This window comes from Diceros bicornis, chromosome 33 (genome assembly GCF_020826845.1).
Source record: "Diceros bicornis minor isolate mBicDic1 chromosome 33, mDicBic1.mat.cur, whole genome shotgun sequence".
Lineage (NCBI taxonomy): Eukaryota > Metazoa > Chordata > Mammalia > Perissodactyla > Rhinocerotidae > Diceros > Diceros bicornis.
Window position 1 is genome coordinate 12,192,859 of NC_080772.1, and position 14,869 is coordinate 12,207,727.

Sequence of the window (14,869 nt, forward strand, 5' to 3'; positions counted from 1 at the left end):
CCTTCCTTTACTATTTTTAGCTGTGCAACCTTGGGCAAATTGCGTAATTTCTCTGGGCCTCCATTTCCTCTACTGCAAACCAGTTGCAGTGTCATTTTGTGATTACTGAGATGGTACATATTTATATATGTTTAAAACTTTAAAATGATATTCAGATGCTAATTATGACACGGTAGGAACTTTAAAAAAATTTACTGGGGGCCGGCCCCGTGGCTTAGCAGTTAAGTGCGCGAGCTCCGCTTCTGGCGGCCCAGGTTCGGATCCCGGGCGTGCACCGACGCCCCGCTTGTCCGGCCATGCTGAGGCCGCGTCCCACATACAGCAACTAGAAGGATGTGCAACTATGACATACAACTATCTACTGGGGAGAAAAAGGGAAAGAAAAGGAGAAAGATTGGCAATAGATGTTAGCTCAGGGCCGGTCTTCCTCAGCGAAAAAGAGGAGGATTGGCATGGATGTTAGCTCAGGGCTGATCTTCCTCACACACACACAAAAAAGATTTACTGAATGAATGGAAAGAAATGACCTTAATACTAATTTGTGATGCCATAAGGTCATGGTTTAAAAGATATGTCCCAAGAACCAAAAGAGAGACAGGAATGAAGCTAAGTGAATTCCTTGGCTTTGCCTTAGTGAGAAAGATATTTAAAGGATTATCATTTTGAAATTGTTTACTGAAGCAGATTAAACAATCCCATGGGGACAGGATGCTCTGAACCGAGCTGACACGCTAACATAGATTAACACTGGAAGATAAGTTCCCAGGATGGATCTGAGATGTCACCCTGTGAAATGGCTGGTCCCCATGTAAACCTGTCAGAGGACTAGCATGCTGGGACTGAGTTGATACTGGGCAAACTGGTGTAATAGCTGTAAACTAGATATGTAGGCAAATATGACCTAGAACAGTGATTCTCTAATATGGCTGTACATTAGAATCACCTGGGAAACTTGTAAATAACACTCCGATGCCCAGGCTTTACTCTACACTGATTAAATCAGAATGCCTCGGACTAGGAGACACCGGCCTCAGTCACACCCTTAACTCTACTCCTTCAACTGGCATTTAAATACTTAAGAGAGAAAACAAACAAACAAGCAAACTTTCTCTTGCCCCAAGGCTACATATAGCCATATCTTTCTTCTCTTCACAACCAAACTCCTCCAGCGGTTGTCTGTGCCCACTGTATGCAGGCCCTGCCACTCACGTCAGGGTGCCTTCCCATCTCTTAGCTCTCAATAAGGTCACCAAGGGCCCCATTGCTAAATGCAGTGGACCTTTCAGTCTTTCCTGACTTGACTTCTCACCGTGAGCGCCCTCTCTTCCCAGGGTTCCATGACATCACAGTCTCCAGGTTTACTCCTACCTTGCTGTCCTCACTGTTTCCAAAATCAGTTTTAGGCTCATCCTCCTCCCCCCGGCCATTAAATGGTAGCGTTTCTGATGGTTTTTTACTGGAAACCGTCTTCTCATGTGAGTTTGTACTTAGGTAATCTCCTGAGTATGCAGGGTTTCCGTTACCATTTGTGGGTGGATGAGTGTCAAGTTCGTTTCCCCTGAATTTTGAACTCATTGAAACAACCGCTATTTGACGTCTCTGTTTGCAAGTCTTAAAGATACCTCAAACTCAGGCAAGTCCCTGTTCTTCATGTGTGTAGTTCTGCATATTTCTCTTCATAGCACATATCAAACTTGTAATTACAGAATAATTTATGTGTTAGATCTTCTCCTGTCCCCGAATGTAAGCATCGTGAGGGCAGGTTCACATCTGGTTTTGCTCACTAGCACTTATCATGGTTCTTGACACATAGTAAGTGCTTACCATTTGTTATAATAGTAAGAAAAACAATCACATAAAATAATAATACAATTCAAACGATGAATGAATCAAAGCACACTGGTTTCTGTTACAGGAAATCAAGCCTCACTAATTTACTTGAGTACTTTAGCACAATAAGCAAGTATGTGGTAAGACAGAAAACAAGGATAGATTTTTAAAAAGTATTTGACATATTAACAGTAATTTCTCCAGGTTATAGGCTGAGTCTTTATAATTTTCTTCTTTATATTTTTTATAATTTCCAAATTTTGTAAACATGACCATTCTTATATTCATAATAATAAAATATTTATTAAGACAAAAATAAGGAGTCAAGAAAATCCACAATGAAGAATATTAAAAATGGAGTGATCCTGATATTGGAGGTCATATTTCATCAAGGATTGGGAATATTTAGACATAGGAAACAAAGTGTAGGAAAATGAATGCTTATCGATACAGAATATTACCTGGACTCATTTTAAATTTTAATTAAAAAATTAATGATCTGACACATAGAAATCTCCATGACTGTAGATTATTATCAATCTTTTTGGAAAATAATCAAATGTCAATTATAGAGATAAATTTCCTATGATGCAATGTAAATGTACTTATTAAAAGATTTCTCAAATTATTTAAATAATTTTCCTCCTCCATTGTCCAAAATTGTCTTTGAATCACTGATGTTCATGCTCTTTCATTTTTAAATTGGTATTTGGACAGTACGGTGCAGGTTTTAGATCCACCGGATGTGTGATGCTCTGCCCTAACAGACAGAAGGACAGCCATCCTCCCGTATTTGACAACAGGGCCCTAGTTTCTAGGGATGGCCTGAGGAAGCAGGAGAACCTGTTACTGCCAGTAAGAAGCTCTATCAAGTGCATCAAAACCATAAATTATCGTTTTTGAGGCAATATATGGCAATCCTTTCAGAGAGGAAACGAAACAATTCCGTGCAACCAATCAGTTTGCCTTTCCCTATTTTCCTGGCTTGTCCTGTAGGGTTAGCCAGACGCAGTCTTGCTTAGTCTCAGAGTTTTGTTTAGCAGAAGTAAGCATTTCATGACTTCTGCCTCCCATTTTCCAGGCTCAGGAGATATCATTTAGGCGTTAATGGAGCATAACTCTGGGGCTTCAACTGTGTATCTGGTTGAGTACCTGAGAGGCACTAAGCTGTGAAGCTGGGGTGTTGTCCCCCATTATGGTCAGACTACCAGCCAGTCTCATAACATTACATCAGCTTTGTATTTGCCATGCCTGAAAGCAAGAGCATACTGATACGCCTTCCTTTTAAATACTCATGTTAACCTCAGTTTGAATTATCTGCCATGCAAGAAAACTGACATCTGAGAGGACCAATCTAAAGGATATATATAAAATATTCATTTCTCAAGTCACTGTCTTTCTTCTGGTAATTAAACTAAGCCACTAAAACTATACTCTTGGATCATAATATTCAGACCACTTATAGAATTGCCCTCATAGAATTGAACTATGATTTAAGATAATGCCCTGACTTGCACCAAAGGCTTTTATAAGAAGAAAAAACAAAAATAAACACTATGTATGAAAGATTTCCATTTTTTTAAATAACATATGCTTTGAAGGGAATCATGTATTATATTGCTTAATGTTCCTGTATAAAGACTTATCGGGTATGCATAATATCTTGGCTTTTAGGATGCACTATAATGGAATGAAAATTCCCTGTTGTGGTTTGATGTCTGATGTATCCAGGTACTTGGGCAGTGCTGTACGAAGTGTAAGGCTGTGTGCTACAGGAGTGGTGGACATTACCTCCTGATCTGTGGAGGTCTTATTTTTATTTTACATTTTCCTTGTTTTAGGGAGGGTACAGAAAGGAGCGGCTATTTTAGATTCTGTACAATGAACTGGGAATTTGTAGGGCCTAATTTCTGGAAGTAGTTTCATCATATATTTGAAAAACACGTGGTCACTACTCATTTGCAAAGCCTCCCTGAAGAGAGAAATGTTGTTGTAATTTGGATCCACTTACTTGCCAGTAATGGATTGCATTTTGAAAGATACCTGGATTTTTCAACCACCAACTATTTGGAATGAACATAATGGTGATGAATATAATTGTGGTGGAAAAATTAGCTAAATGGATTTGTAATACATCCCTGGACCTTAATTTTGAGTATTGTCTGGATCCTGAATTCTTACTTAGATGCAGGAAAGCTTATAATTTTATGTCCTAATTTTCTAAGAGGCCCTGCCTTTTAAAGTCTAGAGCAGCACCCTCTCATAGAATTTTCTGGAAAGACGAAAATGTTTTCTATGCTGTCCAAAAGGGTAGCCACTAGCTACATGTGGCTATAGAGCACATATGGCTAGTGCAGCTGAGGAACTGAGTTTCTTATTTATTTAATTTTAATTAGTTAAATTTAAATGTACACAGTCATACATGTCTAGTGGCTACTGTATTGGACAGTACAGCATTAGGTACTGGGCATTGTTCCAGAGGACAGTATTTCTAATGTTACTAGGGCTCTAAGACTGGAGAGTTAAATTTAATTCCGACACCATAATCTTTAGAATAGAGAAGAAACCATACAATGCAAAAATAGAAACTCCCCATGACGACAAGCACATTGAAAGCAAGGACCAGGTGCTGTTCATCTTTCCATCCTCCCAGCATCAGTGTGGTATCTTACATGCAGGGGATCATCACACAGTTCCACTCCTGTATTCTACAGCACTAGGGAAAGGCTTCGAATTACAAAGCAAAGAAAATTTGAAACACATATAAAAGTTGTATGAAAATCATAGCAACTAAAAACATGGCTGGGTTGAGGCCCTAAGTGTAATGCTGATCACTCGCAGACTTATTACACATTCAATTAAAGCACTAATGAATAAATAAACACATACATAAATACATAAATAAATATTACTCTCACATAAGCTATACACAGATGCATGGGCTTCATATAACTTACTCGTAGACACAGAATTATTTCTAAAACCCCTAGAGGTGTCCTCAGGCTTCTGGTAATCCACCTCCTGTTATGTCTTATTGCTTAATTATAGTGATGTATTTAACTTCTTTATCACTAGAAAACAACAGTCTTTCACTTTAAAAAAGCATGTGTTAATGGTGTTGCTTACATAATACTTCTTAAGAATACAGAGTACAGGAGTTAAGACTCTCAAGGAAAGAGAATCACTGATATTGAAATGTCCCTGGAGAAGTTAGAAACGTCTATAAGCATATTTAAAATAAACTGCCGCGGTCCCAAAGCCTTTAATGGAGCTGGGAGAGCTGTTTAATGCACACTATCTTGCAGTAATCGCTGTAGTTTAAAATAGATTTTAATCAAGCACCATCTGCATAATAGGCTGAACAAACAACACAGAACTCCACTTATAACTCTTATCATATAGAATAAATATTATAAAATCCTCACCATAGAAACAGGGCATATCACAGCACTTTTTGTGATGGTACTGTTTCTGTAAGTGAAAAATTTTGCTACTTAAATTCATTCTCTCTTTTCTTTCTAAACTATGCCATCTAAAATCCCCTTATGAGAATAAATTCAAATAAGCACGGAAAGTAAGTCATCTAGTTACTGTGAAATCAGTAAGGCTGTAATACTTCTTTCATTTTACAATCGGGTTTATTATTATCATTAATAATAACAGTACATTTAATGACTCAAAACATCAATTAAAGAAAAACGTATGTGAAATGCTAAACTTTTGAAATGATTCACAAGTGTGGGGCTTTGTATTTGTATCACAGTTTGTAAAGCCAATTCGTTTTTAAGGATCCTTGATTCTGCCAAACATAGCTGAGTATTGTTTTAGGATGAGTTTAGCAAAGACACTCAGTGGCCTTATGTAAGATAAGAAATTTGGGCTACTAACCAGAAAAATCACTTTAAAGTGAGGAAAAGAGTTGACTGTAATAATAATAATCATCTATTAGTTATAGTTACTAATTTTGTTGGATTCACTTGGTCTTTTCTAGATTAGCCTGTCTAGGGCAATATGTTTACTTCTTACTATTTTGGATTGACGGTTTCTCCTGCCTTACAAAGAACACACAAGCTGTTGAGACAGGGTCCTGCTGAATAAAATGCCAGGTGCCTATGTTTAGCCTCACTTTATTTTTATTCCATGAATTAATCAAGTATGCTTACTCATAGGATATGAATCATCTAGGAACATACACACCTTGAAAATACTATAACCTAGTATAATTTAATTATTTGAATGGATTTTAGGAACAATTATTTGGAATCAGGTACTAACTGGGTGTTGGACAGAATTTATTATTTTTCCAAGAACTAGTTTGTTAGGCTCAGCCTTAACCAATGGGATCCTTTATTTATTTATTTTTTTTTTGTGAGGAGATCAGCCCTGAGCTAACATCCGCCAATCCTCCTCTTTTTTTGCTGAGGAAGACGGCCCTGGGCTAACATCTGTGCCTATCTTCCTCCACTTTATATGGGACGCCGCCACAGCATGGCTTACCAAGCAGTGCATCTGTGCGCGCCCGGGATCCGAACCAGCGAACCCCGGGCTGCCGCAGTGGAGCGCGCGCACTTAACCGCTTGCGCCACGGGGCCGGCCCCGGGATCCTTTATTTTTGATAAATGAGGAGGAAATATTTTTCAATTGCTGAGGTCTAAGGAATTCCTTAAAAGTATCATACATATTATATCATGTGAAGCATTGAACAATTGCATAATAAATACAATTCAGTGTGGAAAATACCAGACTCTGAAGTCCCAATTTTAAATATTCTGTCCTATTGCTAGATAACGTGACTTGCCATTTGGTTCTATCACTGCTTGATTTCACTTAATGTTTATAGAAGAATATCTGCTTATCATTTTTACTTTATTCCAGGAATCTTCTTGCCTTCAGAGCAGTGGTAAATAACAAGTACTTTTCTAAAGGTTTATTGAATTGTTGCTCTAGTGACTTATCCTATTTGCTTTGAGAAAAAAAGTCTCTTTCTGTCCAGTATGGCAAAGCACATGCACTGCTGAATTAGTAAGAAATTAGCAAATTAGTAAAAAACTCTTTTTTTTTTTGGTGAGGAAGATTGTCCCTGAGGTAACATCTGTGCCCGTCTTCCTCTATTTTTTATGTGGGACACCACCACAGCATGGCTTGATGAGCAGTGTGCAGGTCCCTGCCTGGGATCTGAACCTGCAAACCCCAGGCCACCGAAGCGGAGTGCGTGAATTTAACCACTATGCCACCAGGCCAGCCCCAGTAAGAAACTCTTAAAAGCAAAAATTAAGTGAAAGCAGGAACCTAGAGAAGTAAGCAGAGCATGGAAGCCAGCTTTCATCTTGAAGATAGTTGTTGAACCTGGTAAACCTGAGTCAAAGACACAAGAGATAGAAGACAAAGCCCATAGCCTATTAAAGTCAGAGCAGAAAAGAATTAGACTCTCAGTGCAAGAGTGGAATAAAATGATATCCCTTGTATGTGCCCTCCTAGGATCTGCAAGGATGATACCCAGTGGAGAGGGGAAAAATATCTTCTGTGAAAATTCACAAACAGAAGCCAGCATTTGTAAGAATTTATACCCTGAAGGCATACTACTTAAGTGAGCTGAAAAACTTCAAGCCAAGAGTGGTTCACTTCAAGCCAAGAGTGGTTCTAGATTGTAATGGTCCAAGATGCTTGGCAGAAGCAAACACAAATCATCTTTAGAGGAATCCACTTTCAAATCCACTTTCAGGTCTAATAGAATTCTCATAAAGTTCTAATAAATATCAGCTCTCATTCCAAAAGCAGAAAAGCAAAATGAAACAAGGCACTAAAACCAAGAGCCAGCAGCAATAGCAGATAATAGAATCAGACCCCAAAAGACTTTATGTATTGAAATTAGCAAATGTTTAAAGGAATGAAAGAGATTAAATATATGGAGAAAGATCAAGCAACTAAAAAAAAGTCCAGATTTGAGAAAGAACCAAATAAAACTAGAAATATAAAATAATTGAAATTAAAACCTCAATTGATTGGCTTTAATTCCAGATTAGATGTAGCTCAAAAGAGAATTACAAACTGGGAAATTGATATAAATAAATTAATCAGAATGTAATACAGAGGGCAAGGAAATTGAAAACATGAAAGAAAAGCATCATGGAGGATGGAATAAAGTCTAGCGTGCATCTTATCAGAATTACAGAATGAGAAGGGAGCAAGAATAGGGTAGAGAAAATATTTGAAAAACCATAATGGCTGAAAATTTCCTGGAACTGATGAAAGATAGAAATAATTAAATTCAGGATAAATTTAAAGAAACCTACACACCTCACAATGAAGCTTCAGGACACCAAAGGCAAAAGAAGATCTTAAAATAATCAGAAGTAAAGGCAGATTACTTTCAAAGGAAAGACAGTGAGGCCATAGAATTGTCAAGAGTGATAATGAAAATCAGGATTCCATGGAGTAATGTAATATCTTCAAAATGATAGAAGAGAATCACTGTCAATCTAAAATTCTATACCTAGGAAAGGTACTTTCTAAGGTAATCATGTTCCCAACAGACCCTCGTGAAAGAAAATTTTAAAGGCGTAGGGAAAATGATGTCAAAAAAATATTAAATATGTGAATAAATCTAAAGAAAAACAGACAGTAAAAATAATAAAAATAGTGTTTCATGGAGTTTATTAAATTACAGAATTTGATCAAATTATAATTAAAACAAACAGCAATAACTGCTCCAGTATAAATTGGGAGGACGGTGTTTGGAGTTAAAATCTAAGGAGGGTAAAGGTATTGATCAATGTTACACTTTTGTGCATTTGTGTGTCGGGGTAGCTACTAAATGAAGAGAAAGAGTACAAAATTTCCATGGTTAAAATGGGAAATTATGGTATTAGATAAATAAGAACAATCTTAAAGAAGGTAAGAAAGAAAAAAAACATAGAATGTATGTGGGACAGAGAAAGCAACATACTTACATGGAGAAATAAACTCAAATATTTTAGTACTTATCTTAATGTTAATGAAGCCCATTTCATTTAAAAGTAAAAGATTATCTAACTATATGCCATTTACAAGAGATACACGTAAAACTTAAGGATACCCTGAGCAGAAAAGTTGACAGTAAAAGGATGGAAAAACATATACTGTGATTCTTAGCCCATAATTTCCTTAAAGGGAAAACTGTGCGAAAAATAATACTTGTAATGCCAGATACTTTAAGTGCTTAGAGTGTCTGTTGTATCACAAGTGCAGGATTACAGGCTTAGGACCACAAACTACCCAAGTTTATATTTCTTTGATGTTTTACTGTATGTCTAGTTTATGACTTTAGGCTGTCAACACAGCTCCATAGCAATCAGAACCATGGGTAGTGTTTATAAGGCGAGAATTTATTTCACTGATGTATTTACAATATTTCTCTCTGTCAAAACAAACTTATTTCATTTAATTGTTCAATTAGATAAACTGGAATTAATATGTAATTGCTTAAGAGAGCACAAAGTGTTGAGAGGGAAACTTTAAAAGCTGCTTTTTCTGGTGTGAGAATAAATATTCTTTTTTAGTTCTCTTTTTAGAAATGATTTAAATGATCTTTTTGACTTAACCCTATTTCATGTTTAATTGGAGCTGTTGCATACAACATTCCACATAAATCCTGCTCACATATAAAGGAAAAATTCCAGTATAATCTCTAACTGTGATGAAGAATGCCTGAACATTTTCATCAGTGGATTTTTTTAGTCATTTAATAAATATAAGTTAAATAAATGGGTAGGAGGATTTTGAATTGGAGAGAAGGTGAAGAACAGTGTGTAGAGTTGGAATGGGAGTGTGGATTTTCTCAAGATGGAAAATGCACTTAAACTAAACATGAACTTGAGAATATTTGTATACACAAAAAGCTATTTTAACAAAGACATTCTTGAGGAATCCATTCCTAAGCCTTCACACAGAGCTGATTCAAGAATACACCTCTATACAGTATAAGTTCTACTATACGGTGCTTACGCAATCGCTAGTAACGAGTTATAAATTACTCTGAGACCTGGATATTAACAGGTTGTATAGGATACTCACTGGGAAAGTTTCACACCAGCCTGAAAGCTTATAATATACAAATTCATGTCTCAGCAAAATTATAAGAAATGGACCTTGTGGGTCAATACGAAATGGCAGAATCTGTGAATGTTAAGTCTATGAATTTCTGGTTTCTACTCAGTCTTCTACTCATATAAGTTGAAGAGTATGGAATATGCTATTGTAAGTAAGAATAATCCTGCACAAAATTTACTGTCAGAAGACGCTACTAATTTTGTATTAATTTCCTGAAATGTCAGCAATGAATACTGATAAAGATATTGATCTTTACTATAAGCAGAACATTAATTTTTTCCCTTGCAATATTGTACATATCACCTATGTTTAGGAAATTAACTTGAATTATCCATGCATAATCCAATATCTAAATCACTGGCCACAAACAAATTCTTGGTGTTCACATTTAGGTCCAGGTACTCATTGGCTGTTAGATACCATTAGAATAATACACATTTTCTTAAAAACATTACTTTGCCCTCTAAACGATCAGCTAAAGGTCAGACTTTCACTAGCTCAATAAATTATTTATATAATATGAATTAGACTCCTCCTGCCTTTTCACCTTACTTCATGACAAACTGGCTCACTGACAACAGGGAGAGACCGTGAGGGTGGAGGGGATCAGGATGGGCAATGATGTTTAGTTACGTAGCTGTTCTAAAATGTACTCAGGATTTGTTTTAATCAGGGATGGTAAGACAGCAGACATGGATGTGGTTGTTATGAAGGAAGAAGTTTTTAATACTCACAGATTCCTAGAAACAGGAGGCATGGCATGCCATGGAGGGTCGGTCAGGAGGCAGAGAGGGGGAGAAGGCGGAGCATGGCCCAGAGCCTTTATTGGTTTTCAAGGGCAGAAATAGGTGAGGCAGGGTAGGTATGTTGAGTAAGGTTAGGATTGGATAGTTGGAACAATTTCAGTGGGCTCCAGGCTATAGGGGTGGTCCCTGGTTGTCTGGTACCTGGCCCTGGAGTGACTTAGGGCAGGGGGAATATTGGGTTGGTGTGTGAGTTTGATAAAGGAGATGGTTGGGGATGTGGGTTCTGGATTGGCTGGTTTGTGTATTAAAGGTGTGCTCAGAGGGGAGTCATTTGCTATCTTTAGGAATTAGCTAGGCCTGGAAAGGGTAGTCTTTCCAAGATCAAGACCCCAAATGCCAGAGCGTCAAGAATACTGAAAATAATAAAACTATAGTCAATACCACAGCCTTGTATTTGTCATCAGGCTAAATAATCTATGAGTCACTATTTACCTAGATCTTTGGAAAATTAGTGTAGCTATTGGAAAGTTAACCAGATAGATCAGAAACCCACTGTGTTGCCTTTGGGAGCATGTTGACAGTTTAATTTCTCAAAAACAAAATTCTGGCAAAAGCAAAAAGAAAACACAGGGTTGACTCAGTGACAATCCATTAGTAAGATTTAAAAAACAAGGAAGAGCAACATAAAGTGCTCATGTAACTTTATATCACACAGAAAGTACTCAGTAACCACACGAGTGTTTGCACAGTAACTGGGCACAAGAGTCTTTCTCATCAGGACAAATATGGAAGACGCTTGACTGATAATCAAGGCAAAAAACACATTACTTTAGTGTTTTCAAGTGCAAGTGCACTTGGTTTTGATGCAGTCATCTGAAAAAGCCTTGAATACTAAAGAACTACCTAACTCTGCAGCTAATTTTCCAGTCTAAGGATATTTAAGACCCATCTTGCTATACAGGTAACTTAAAAGAATGGCGCTAGTGGTGACACAGACCGACAGGCAGCCATATTGGCTTGGGGTTAATAAAAGGTAAGCAACGAAACACTCAGGCTTCTGCTTCTGGAAGGGCGTCAACTAATACCCCTGGTCCTTGCTTTCCTCATCCTCAATATGAAATGGTTGGTCAGATGATCTCACAGGTTCCATCTAACCCTAACCTACACACACACACACACACACACACACACACACACACACACACAGCCATAATGTATCCATGAGATGTTGCCTTCTTAAAAGAAAATGGTGAAACTAAAATAGTTTTTTTGAATGAGTGGGGCATTAAGCTCGACTTTGGATGTTGAGTTCTACAAGACTTTTCTCTCTTACTATGCAGACCCTATATTTTGTGGATGCAACCTACTTTTATGCTTAATACATCTGTATTTAAAGGATTTATTAGGGACTTAAAAGTGTAATTGGACAAGCAGATGGTTTAATCCATTCGGTTTGTAACCTCATGCTTTGTTAGAAAGTACGCCCCCCACCAAAGCTTCCCATTTGGATGATATAAACTTGCATCCACCACAGGTCAAGGAAGGTGACAAAGAAGACTATTCTTTAGGCAACAAGCATTTCCTATAGGGCCTAAAAATAACCTATTCGTACCTTAGAGGTATCATCTCCTTCATCTTCATGCACTGAACTGGATGGTGAGGGAGTTGCAGACTTGCTTCCAGGTGGAGATGGTGAGTTGTGGGGGACACTGCTTCCCCCCATATTCAAGCCAAGCTGAGCGCTCAGCTGTGACTGGTTGATGGTGGTCAGCTGGCCATGCTGCATCATTCCTGGCTGCTGCCTGATGTCTGCAGGCTGGCCCCTGGGTCTCATGGCTGCCATCTGAGGATGGGAGCTATATTGAGTCCCTTCTGGGTTCCGTATATCTTGCATCTACAAAAAAAAAAAAGAAAAATGGAAAGGAATAATTTTTGAAAGCATGTTTCAGGAAAAAATTTTTTAAAAATTCTGTAGGATGTCCTGCTGAACTACACACACTTCCACCTACCACCTTCTCCCCAGAGTAGAATAACCCTAACAGCATATATTACCTTAAAGGTACTGTTACCAAAAGAACAGAATTTGTGAATTCAGTCAACATCACATTTCATTACTCAAGACCTGACTAATTATATTTATAGTCCTTCCATACTAATGAAATGCAAACATATATCATTAATAGATTTATATGGTGTAAGTTTCAAACTATTGATGCTTATCAGAGTGTCAAAATTATACAATTATTAGTAATTACAGCAATCACAGCAATTCATGAAATCTTATTTCTTTTATTCTGATCATTTAAGAAAGGTTTTGGGAGTTAAGTGTACCATGTTTCTCAGTTTAGTTCTACATTGGCTAGTATTGGCCGAAATGATCTAACTTCCAGACTCAGAACACTTACAGGCTGGTATTAACCAATTGATTAATTGACTATTGAAATGATTTGACTGCACAGTCAGATTTGAAAGTAAAGCTCCAAAGTTGCAAGGTCACCATATTAATGCATTATGCTATCTGGGTCACTGCTTTTTAGCCTTAATGAGACTCACTCTTGTAATTCAAGCAATGAATTTTGTCTCTGCAAGAATTAGAATTAAAAGCATTGGAGGATGAAGCTCTTAACGTATCTAGAGGTCAAATGTGTTGTATAAGAGGAGTATGGTGGATTTCACTTAATGTTTCCCTGGCATTTTCAAACTTAAAATAGTGGGGAATACTTTGTGGTGCTTATAGAAGCAGCTTGGTTGTTTCACTCCGAGGGGGCTTGGGGAATTCACGCAGGTAGAGGATTTATAAAACAAGAGAGAACAAATTAAAAAATGGAAAAAAGAAGGGCCGTGACGTGATATACGATTAATGTTACATTGTGGAACTGAAAAATAAAGTTAATAATGTTATCGTTCTCTGTTTCATTAAAAAAAAAAAAATCCCACATGGTGTCAGAATGCCTAGCAATGATCTGTCAGCAAATGTTATTGTGACATGGAAACATAGCAAAGGTCAATTAAGTAACTTAGTCATAGGCTTTTTTTTTCTTTTGGTAATAAAATCATTTTCTACTAATGCTTTCTAGTCATTTTACCAACCTAGTCAGAGCCTTCTGAAACGGAAGTTGCGACTGAAGAGGTGTCTGCCTATGGTCTCTGTATTAGGTTTACCGTCTCCACCAGGAGGTCTCTTATTAGTCAATATCACCCCTGAAGACCTTCCCTCTTGCTACACAGCTTCATCTCCAGACTCAGTTCTAGGTATCCTAGATTCTGGCTCTTCTTGGTGAAGGCTTAGGCTGGCCCCGTGGTTTTGTACCTGCTGCTTTCCTGGTCAACATTTTCCTAATCAACATTTTTTCCCCATAATTTAATCAGCATTCCTCCAATCATTCAAAAGTAGCTCATACTTCTCCTTTTTATGACATCCCTCATTAAGCAGTTATTACTATTCAATGAAACATGTTAGAGCTGCAAAGGCCCTTAGTGACACTTTCTTAGTCTACAGAAGAGGAAACTTAGGGGCAGGCCACAGTACAAGCTTGTTGAATGTCTGTTGAATAAATATATAAATCAACACAAATGAATAAATGAGTGAATAAAGCCCAGAGAGGTTAAATGACTTCCCCAAACCACAGAGTTGGAGTTAAAATCTGCATCTCTCAGTTCCCGTGTTTGATACTTCCTACTGCATTAAGCAGCTGATTCAACATTTGACAGATCTCGTAGACAGAGTTATAGCTAAAGATAATCAAAAACACCTTGTCAAATGTTGTCTACCCAAACAGATTGTTTTTATCTGGTCCATTCATGTTCCCTCCACTCACATTTACTAAAATAGTTTTTGTTCCTTCTTAGGTGTTTACATAACTTCTATAATCTGATCTTTCTTATGAAATAATATTAGCTTTCATAGATACCCTTAAAGTTGTGCACTGACATAAAAACCAGGACCAACTTTGGAAAATATACATAAGAGGCAGTATGTACTAAGTCTCTTTTCAGGCCTATTCTCTAATGTTCTGAAGTCCCATTGTGTTTTTTCTTAGACTCTTAGCACATAGAACAGCTCTCTCATTGTGGGCAAAGAGTTACGGATGCCCATAATGGGCACTGTCCTACACAGGGAAGCACCCCTCCCAACCCTGCACCACAAGAATCACTCGTGTGCATGTTCAAACACATATGTTTGTAGGAGGCCACATTTTTACAGC

General features: G+C 37.5%; 1 protein-coding gene across 2 annotated transcripts in view; it reads right to left on the reverse strand.

The window, feature by feature from the left end:
* The window catches only part of TOX (thymocyte selection associated high mobility group box), a 294,622-nt gene that overhangs the window by 33,132 nt on the left and 246,621 nt on the right, over positions 1-14,869 (reverse strand). For both annotated transcript variants that reach the window (XM_058528751.1, XM_058528752.1), the window contains exon 4: positions 12,277-12,558. In XM_058528751.1, the coding sequence (XP_058384734.1) occupies positions 12,277-12,558 (282 nt within the window). The remainder of the gene's footprint in view (positions 1-12,276; positions 12,559-14,869) is intronic.